The sequence below is a fragment of the Coregonus clupeaformis genome, chromosome 4, assembly GCF_020615455.1.
Source record: "Coregonus clupeaformis isolate EN_2021a chromosome 4, ASM2061545v1, whole genome shotgun sequence".
In the NCBI taxonomy this organism is placed as follows: domain Eukaryota; kingdom Metazoa; phylum Chordata; class Actinopteri; order Salmoniformes; family Salmonidae; genus Coregonus; species Coregonus clupeaformis.
The window spans coordinates 21954411-21963944 of record NC_059195.1 but is presented as its reverse complement, the minus strand read 5'-3'; the positions used below and the strand labels follow the sequence as shown (position 1 = coordinate 21963944).

The window sequence follows — 9534 nt, the reverse complement described above, 5'->3', positions numbered from 1 at the left end:
TATGCCTTTCACTGAGGAGTGGCTTCTGTCTGGCCACTCTACCATAAAGGCCTGATTGGTGGAGTGCTGCAGAGATGGTTGTCCTTCTGGAAGGTTCTCCCATCTCCACAGAGGACCTCTGGAGCTCTGTCAGAGTGACCATCGGGTTCTTGGTCACCTGCCTGACCAAGGCCCTTCTCCCCCTATTGCTCAGTTTGGCCGGGCGGCCAGTTCTAGGAAGAGTCTTGGTGGTTTCAAACGTCTTCCATTTAAGAATGAAGGAGGCCACTGTGTTCTTGGGGACCTTCAATGCTGCAGAAATGTTTTGGTACCCTTCCCTAGATCTGTGCCTCGACACAATCCTGTCTCGGCGCTTTACGGACAATTCCTTCGACCTCATGCCTTGGTTTTTGATCTGACATGCACTGTCAACTGTGGGACCTTATATAGACAGGTGTGTGCCTTTCCAAATCACATCCAATCAATTGAATTTACCACAGGTGGACTCCAATCAAGTTGTAGAAACATCTCAGAGACTTCTTCTTCTGTGGGGTTTATCGGTGCATTACCGCCATCTACTGTACTGGAGCGCCCCTGCCTCCCGCCAATGTACTGGAGGCAGGGGTCCTCTGTAGCTCAGCTGGTAGAGCACGGCGCTTGTAACGCCAAGGTAGTGGGTTCGATCCCCGGTACCACCCATACACAAAACATGTATGCACGCATGACTGTAAGTCGCTTTGGATAAAAGCGTCTGCTAAATGGCATATTATATTATTATTATGTATTATTATAACTTAAAAATGGACCAATAGAAGTAAAGAGGCAGAAATGCCCACATGCAGGAATGCCCCGAATTGCGGCCTGCAGTTGCACCCTTCTCCTATAGTCTACTGCTGTTTTTCACGGCTCTATCTATTATAAGGACTGTGAGCTTGGGGGCGTTTTTGAACTTCACCAGCTTTAAAGTGTCAACTGCGATGATCAAGTGAGAAAAAAATGAATGTCTAAATAGTGCATTTTGCTTTCCATCCTCAATGGTCTTCTTTGTTGTATCAAGCCGTGATAGCAAGATGCCACTTGTGCCTTTATGTCAGTGTTATGTATTTATTTACTCACAAAAGACTGTGACCTACTTTCCTCTCTCCAGTAGCCAGTAGTTGATCAACAAAGTAAACATTGCATTCTGGGTGTATAAAAGTAGCACATTTGAGTAGTATGAGTTTTTGTTTTCCCGTAATGGTTAAGGTTAGGGTTTGGAAAAGGTAGGTTAAGCAGATCATAGATCTGTGCCTAAGGGCAACATTGGGATGGTGATAATAAACCCATAGCAAATGTAATTATGTTGGTAAAACATTACACAAGTAATGATGCCAACGATTCAGTATAGCTACCTGCTCATTCCCTCCATCAGTCTAGTAACCTTCCATTAGTCCAAATTCTAGTCTTGTACCACAACACAGAGAATGTATGTTCTAATCTACACAATACAGTAGGTTATATCGGAGTGTTCTGTGACATGTTCAACCTCCTGAATAAGGCCCTTGTGTGATGTGTAAATGAAGCTCAGGTGCTTGTGGAGGAGGAAGACAGTACTGGAGGGAGAGGGCAACAGCTAATTGGACAGGGTCTTGAATACTCATGATGCTGTGTGTGTGTAGCTTGAGTCCGCTGGGGTGGATCAGAAGAGATGTGTTCAGTAGGGTGAAACATTCAAAAATTTTGCTAATAGCAATAGAGACACAATTAAAACATGAGACAATCATCACATTACAGCAGAACAGCCCATTCACTTCTGATAAAAACATGCTTTATTCAATATTCCTTTCCAAACTAACAATATCTGTATGATTATTGAATGACAAATAGTGTAAATAATGCTTGTCACAAAGGCTTTAATACTAAATGGATGGGCGGCAGGGTCCTTTTCAACACATGTAAGCCCTGTCCAAAGCACTCCCTCTCGCACGCACACATGCGTGACAAACAGTGCCCCCTAGTGACTGCTTGGTGGTTGTTTTTGGGGTGTTGAAATTACATAATGCAGAAGTGCACAATTTACAGTCACTGAGGTCCACAGTCCTGCTTGTCTTTTGTGCCTTACACTTAATTGATCAATTAGTGTCATTAATTGGCCAGCAGACACAGCATTTCATTTTTATTTATCCAAACCTCCAACAAGAACAGAATTTCAGTCCTTGCGTGCCAGAATGAACAGCCCTTCCCTAATATACATGTTGAATGGGACAACCATTTAGAGGAAGCATGGTCTATTTACTTCAATGGCTGAAATGTATTTGTTTAAACAAATATAAAAGTGAACCAAAAAAAGATTCTAAAAACACAGAATGTTGCCATTTTCGAACCCAAACTGTCAAATAAAATGACGACTTGGTACACACCAGACCTACAATTCTATCAAATCTTATTGAGGCATCATATACCAGATCTTTTTAATTTACACAAAAAGTTTAAACTCTTATAATTATAAATGTAACTTATTTATATTATTCTTCATATAATTCTCTGTACATACTGTTTTAAAAGACACAGTATAATATATACAGTATATAACTGTAACAGTTTTGTTGACGCTGGTGTCGTGAGCAAACGTTGCAAGCCGCTCTGTCTGTCCCAAAGTGTTTGGGTTAGAAACAAGGCCTGTTCTGAACAGTCCCCTCAGAGCCCTGCGTGCCACACAAAGCTAACTAACAAGGATCAACCCCAAAAACACACAAAAAATGTTCAATCCGAATTCCCAGAGCTGAGAGAGCAGATAGAGAGAGCAAGAGAGAGAGCGTGCCAGGGGAGGCAACTCTCCTTTTCTCCTCTTCACTGGAATACTGAGATTCCAAAGGGAGCGTTGCCTGGAACACTGATATCCCCAAGGCCTCTTCCCGGCTGGCCCTCAGGCTGGGACATGTACTGCCAGCTGGTAATGTGCACGTGGTGACTCCCATCAAACAAGTACAGAAATAAAGCCTTGCTTCCTGTGTTTTCCTCTCACTCATCCCTCATAGCTGGGTTACCTGATAGTTGTGCGGTGTCACGGTTTCAAGTGTTTCTCTGGTTTCCTCTTAAAAAGTCTATAAAAAAATTCCTACAAAGTCAATGAAGAGGAACCAAAGTTCTGCCCCTCTTTCAAGAGCTGGGTTGTTAATAGTGGGTTTTGCGTTTGGATCCCGTTACGATCGGCCGGGCGAATTCCACAAAGTCGTCTATGAGAACTGGCCACGCCCCTGACAGGAAGGAGACGTATGATTAGCGGTCACTTTATTGACTGTCTTAATCCATCCCTTGCTCCAGGTAGAAGTTGCCCTTAGCACAGATCTCAAAACAGCTGACTCTCTACATCCTAACTGTAGGCATTGGGGGAAAACACAAAACTAACCTTAAATCAGTGTCTCATCTAGAGCAGTGGTCTCTGGTCACCAAACTTGGTCCAGGAGAGCTGCAGGGTCTACAGGCTTTTGTTTCGGCCCAGTACTGAATCACCTGATTCAACTAATTTACGGCTCATCACAAACTTGATTAGCTGAATCAGGTGTGTTGGTGCTGAGCTGGAACAAAAGCCTGCTCACTCAGTAGCTTTCCAGGACCAGGTTTGATGACTACTGCAGTCTGTCATTGTGTATATTCAGTTGAGAGCAACATTCAGTGTATTGCACTTTTGCAGACAGCAATGAACCATGACTACTCTATACCCTATTGAATACACTCCAGGTAACCAGAGGTTTTAAACTCACCCTCCTCGTCGTAATTTGACATGTCGTCTGCGATTATGTTGCCAAAATCCAAGAGTAGGTTCCATGTGTCTTTGGGAATTGACCGTTTGTGGTGTTCCTATAAAAAACATGAGAAAACGAAAGTGGGAAAAGTGCACAGCAGAAAACAAGACACAGGATGTACATAACAAAACAAGGAGTCCAGCTCAAAATGTAATGTTAGATTGGGATGCATAACATTACTCACTCACCAATAAGAACCTGTTCCAGAGGTCCAGGAACTTAAAGCGGCCTGTCAGTACCAGGTTCCAGTAGGCCACAGCCATCTCTAGATCTGAAACACAGCCAGAGTCACACCTTGTTATCTCACTATAGTTTAATCAGATGTGTTCACACTGGGTTGAAACAAAAGCCTGCAGACCCTCAGTGTCCTCAGGACTGGAGTTGAGAAACACTGATGTAACTACAGTAACTCTTGTGAACACTAATGTAACTACAGTAACTCTTGTGAACACTAATGTAACTAACTTTCATCTGCGCTTACCTAAACCCTTCTGTCCAGGGTTCTTGGCGAAGTTGAATGTGAACTGGTAGAAGTCCTTGAACTTGCCGCTGTCTTTAAGCTCCTGTTCTAACCTGGGAAGAAGAGCCTTCAACTTCTCTGGGCTGTCGCAACTGGACAGAAGATAAATACAGTGGGCAAGTAAGTGGATAAATCAATCAAAAACACAAAACAATTACATAAACACACACCTCACTAATCCAGTGGTTCCTAAACTGTTCTTTTGCTATGATCTGCTACCGATCTTTTGGGTTCCCCAGGGCCGTGTTCAGTAGGCACAAAACAGGATAAAATAAGAACACTTATTTTCAATTTCCATTTAAAAACATGTTCCTGTTCTGTGCCTACTAAATAAGACCCAGAGCTAACCTACGCTGGCTTGGCTTCACACAAAACATGAAGACACACAGTATTAATGCCAAGGTTGACTGAGTCTAAATATAGAACCTCTCCCCACCATGTGAACACACTAACAACAAACACCACAATAACATGCACTGGCAATAACCAATAACACACTGTCATGCCACCAAACGGAGCTATGTCGCAGAGTGATGACTTCACCACTCGCTCACCCCAGTTCGGACATGCCATCCAGGAACTCCTTCTTGCTGAACTCGCACTGGGTGGCGGCCCGGAACTTCCACGCCACCACCAAGACACTGATGCTGGCCGGGTCCAGGGTGAGGTCGTCACAGAACTGCTGGATGCCATCGATGCCAATCTTATTCTCATCCTGGGGATCTGTGGAATGACAGGTATACAGTTGAAGTCTGAAGTTTACATACACCTTAGCCAAATACATCTAAACTCAGTTTTTCACAATTCTTTACATTTAATCCTAGTAAGAATTCCCTGTCTTAGGTCAGTTAGGATCACCACTTTATTTTAAGAATGTGAAATGTCAGAATAATAGTAGAGAGAATGATTAATTTCAGCTTTAATTTCTTTCATCACATTCCCAGTGGGTCAGAAGTTTACATACACTCAATTAGTATTTGGTATCATTGCCTTTAAATTGTTTAACTTGGGTCAAACGTTTCAGGTAGCCTTCCACAATAAATTGGTTGAATTGTGGCCCATTCCTCCTGACAGAGCTGGTGTAACTGAGTCAGGTTTGTAGGCCTCCTTGCTCGCACACGCTTTTTCAGTTCTGCCCACAAATTTTCTATAGGATTGAGGTCAGGGCTTTGTGATGGCCACTCCAATACCTTGACTTTGTTGTCCTTAAGCCATTTTGCCACAACTTTGGAAGTATGCTTGGGGTCATTGTCCATTTGGAAGACACATTTGTGACCAAGCTTGAACATCCCTTTTTCCTCCAAACATAACGATGGTCATTATGGCCAAACAGTTCTATTTTTGTTTCATCAGACCAGAGGACATTTCTCCAAAAAGTATGATCTTTGTCCCCATGTGCAGTTGCAAACCGTAGTCTGGCTTTTTTATGGCGGTTTTGGAGTAGTGGCTTCTTCCTTGCTGAGCGGCCTTTCAGGTTATGTCGATATAGGACTCGTTTTACTGTGGATATAGATACTTTTGTACCCGTTTCCTCCAGCATCTTCACAAGGTCCTTTGCTGTTGTTCTGGGATTGATTTGTACTTTTCGCTCCAAAAGTACGTTCATCTCTAGGAGACAGAACGCGTCTCCTTCCTGAGCGGTATGACGGCTGCGTGGTCCCATGGTGTTTATACTTGCGTACTATTGTTTGTACAGAGGAGCGTGGTACCTTCAGGCGTTTGGAAATTGCTCCCAAGGATGAACCAGACTTGTGGAGGTCTACAATTTTTTTTTCTGAGGTCTTGGCTGATTTCTTTTGATTTTCCCATGATGTCAAGCAGAGGCACTGTGTTTGAAGGTAGGCCTTGAAATACATCCATAGGTACACCTCCAATTGACTCAAATCATGTCAATTAGCCTATCAGAAGCTTCTAAAGCCATGACATCATTTTCTGGAATTTTCCAAGCTGTTTAAAAGGCACAGTCAACTTAGTGTATGTAAAATTCTGACCCACTGGAATTGTGATACAGTGAATTATAAGTGAAATAATCTGTCTGTAAACAATTGTTGGAAAAATGACTTGTGTCATGCACAAAGTAGATGTCCTAACCGACTTGCCAAAACTATAGTTTGTTAACAAGAAATTTGTGGAGTGGTTGAAAAACGAGCTTTAATGACTCCAACCTAAGTGTATGTAAACTTCCGACTTCAACTGTATACAAACACACACACACTATCTTAGGGATTTGAGAGACTCTCAAACACAAATTTCCTCTTCTCGTGAACAAGATAACCAATACAATGCATAACTCCACAAATACATACTACACACACACTTACTAACCTATAACACACACATAACCTTTGACACACAATCTCTACGTGCTGTATTCCTCCATAACTTCCCCCACTTGCCTTTGTAGCGGTTGTAGAGCTGTTCCAGCTTCTTCTTCTCCACAGGAGTTTTCATTGATTCCTTGTAGTAGAGGTCTGGGTTCTGGAAGTAGTTGTCTGTGGCCACCTCTAGTTTCCAGTCATTCTGGGTCAGGCAGTAAGTGGCAGTCTTCTCCCCAGCCTGCGTGAAGGACATGAACTGCCGGACCTTGTCCCTCTGCGAAGACTTCAGCTTATGCTGCACGGAGACAGGACACGGGCTGTCAGACACCGAGAGACCGGGCAGCACCGACAGCAGGACGCACACACACACTGAGACGCACACCAGGATACACAGGGACACACACACATCCACAGACATTCAGGCCGAAGTCATGTGGACACCGGACACAAGGGTAGATGGTCACAGACAGACAGACAGAGACACTCACTCACTTCGTATGATGATGAGATACAAGTCGACAAACAGATAGCAGTAGACAGACAAGCAAACAAGCTGTGGGCAATACTTTGGGCGTCCAGTCAACAAGCAAGGCAGACCTAGAACTATTCTGAGAGTGGAGAACGTTGGGTAAGCTCGGAGCATGTGCACCCCAGAAGGCCCCCAGTATATGGGGAGTCTGGTGGAATGTAATGTAACACGAGTAGTGGGATGCCATCAACGGGACCTCACTGTTCAACTGTTCCAGGGCGTCCCATGGTCCCAAACACACCATGCTACTGCCAGATATACAGGGGTTATTTCCAACTTTGCAGAGTAAGCACTAAGCAGATTGTGTAATGAAGAAGTGACCAGGTGTGCTCATTTCAAACTGAGTGTATGCACAATTAAACATGTAATGCAGTCCTGCTTGCGTGTTAAAAGTTAGGCATATTTCCATAACTTCGAGACATGCATCTATTTTAATAGACAGTCAACAACTGTAAACGATGCTACCCCATGATCACCGAGTGTCCGATAACTCTAGACTGATAACTACTTAGCTGACTAAACTCCACGGTGAACTTCCTTCACAATAGAGTGGATTTTAGGTCGGCTATAACTACTCTGTTGAGAGTGTGAGTGAAAAGCGACAACTACCTCGGACGGAAACGTAATCAACAAAAACATGCATCAACAGATCGGGCGTCCATAGGATATTTCACGGGTGTGCGAGAAAACAGTATCCGTCCTGCTCGCTAACTGGTCCGGCTTGGCCACCGCCGTCAACCACGACCAACTTCTCAACATGGAGCGTCTGACTGGCTCGCATTTCCAGACTACCAAAAAGGGAGTCGTAGCCAGCTAGCTGCGCGCTGGAAGAATGCAGTTCTAGGTCTCAAAATACCACCAACTGACCTTCCTTTCCTTTCCCTGGTAAATAAGTCAAGTGAAACAGCTCAACAATGGCAACACAGACAGGCAGGAGACAGCCCGTGAGACGCGACGGAATAATTTATACCTCGCGCAACATGTTATATTCCCGGGGTTCAACATCACCGCAGCGGTTTATGCTTGAGGTTGTGTTTATTAATGTTCTTCTTACCTACCATTTTCACACGGCTTTTTACCAATTTGTTAGCCAGTCGCTCATAATGCGCTTGCGCGGAAGCACTGACAGCCCTTGGCTTGTACAGACTTTGCGCGTCGAGGTCATTTCAGTAAATAACCTACAGATGTCACGGGATAACAATTACATTTAGACAAGTAGCAATTGTCGAGTGGACTCGAGTTATACGCAAACCTAGATATGGATGCCACTGTATCAATCAAAAATCTACGAAAGAGAAGGATGACAACTGATCTGGCTACCGATCGGCCACGAAGACTACATATCACGAAATGCAATGTATGTTTGTTTCGGAAGTAGTTAGCTAGCAAGTCTAAGATCAACAAGTATTTTTCTTATGTGTGCTAAAACCATAATTAATTGTAAATGTATGTTCGACCCCTAAATACCTATTGCTATCATATTAATAAACTTGTCTCGGTGTCAGCATTCAATTTACAGTCGCTTATTGGATTAACGTTACCAATCTAAAAAGCTGGAAGTTGAAGACGCGCTTCTTTATGTACACAAAGCTCATTACCAGACTGTTCGATTAAAGTACATACCTGAGGCAGGTAGGCCTACCGTCGAGGTTGGTGAAATATTGGTCGTGGGTTTGTAGAAATTGTGTGGGGCTGCAAATTTGTTCTGCCACATCAAGAAACAAACCAGCCACATTTCCCAATATCCAAGTAAAGCTGACGTCATGAGGGGAGTTTCTTCATGCCTTGAAAGCTGAGAAGTGAAAAGATATTATGTGATTAGTTAAAAGACCAATTAGTGGAAAAAAATATCAGAATTGGGCTGCCTGTGTAAATGCAGCCTAATATTCAGATTGGCGATAGCAGTCAAAAATGTAGCCTACATGCATCCCTCAACAGAAATCTCCCACATAACCTTCTTATTTTGCAACATTTTCTCACAACTGGCATCCATCCACACGATTCAGCATCACTAAATGTGAGTTAGGGCCTATTTTGCATGTGTTGGACGTTTGTCTTTTTGTGTGTGTGACTAGCAGGTGAGGTTTGGAGGACTCAACTCACATATCTTTCTCTCTACGATAACAGGTTGGAGGGGGTCATTAATGACGGAGCTGGGACTGGGAGGCTCAGCTGAGAAGGGCGTTTTATCTCACTCAATGAATCAGGGTTGCGCTACCATTCTGCATATGGTTGTCAGACAGTGTGTTAAAAAAAACCTGTTTGTTGTTGTTGTGGTGTGCTTGGTTATGCTCAAATGATTACTTTTAAAGATGAGACCTCACCTTCACAATCAGATAAAAATGTAATGTATTGAACATAAGTTATTCTCAACACAAATACCAAAAAAGTTCCATAAGGTAT

General features: G+C 43.3%; 1 protein-coding gene across 7 annotated transcripts; it reads right to left on the bottom strand.

Annotated features, from left to right (window-relative positions):
• Positions 1-1764: 1764 nt before the first annotated feature.
• LOC121554285 (DCN1-like protein 2) lies at positions 1765-8903 on the bottom strand. 7 transcript variants are annotated; one of them, XM_041867807.2, is made up of 7 exons: positions 8755-8903; positions 6681-6897; positions 4839-5007; positions 4246-4376; positions 3953-4035; positions 3723-3819; positions 1765-3215 (listed from the first exon to the last, which is right to left on the bottom strand). In XM_041867807.2, the coding sequence occupies exons 2-7, from the start codon at positions 6853-6855 to the stop codon at positions 3133-3135; spliced, it is 738 nt and encodes a 245-aa protein (XP_041723741.1). In that variant the 5' UTR covers positions 6856-6897; positions 8755-8903; the 3' UTR covers positions 1765-3132. The 7 variants fall into 7 exon arrangements, with proteins under 7 accessions (XP_041723741.1, XP_041723732.1, XP_041723749.1 ...); XM_041867798.2 differs by lacking the exon at positions 8755-8903 and adding an exon at positions 8190-8630; XM_041867815.2 differs by lacking the exon at positions 8755-8903 and adding an exon at positions 8186-8623.
• Between the last annotated feature and the right edge of the window lie 631 nt (positions 8904-9534).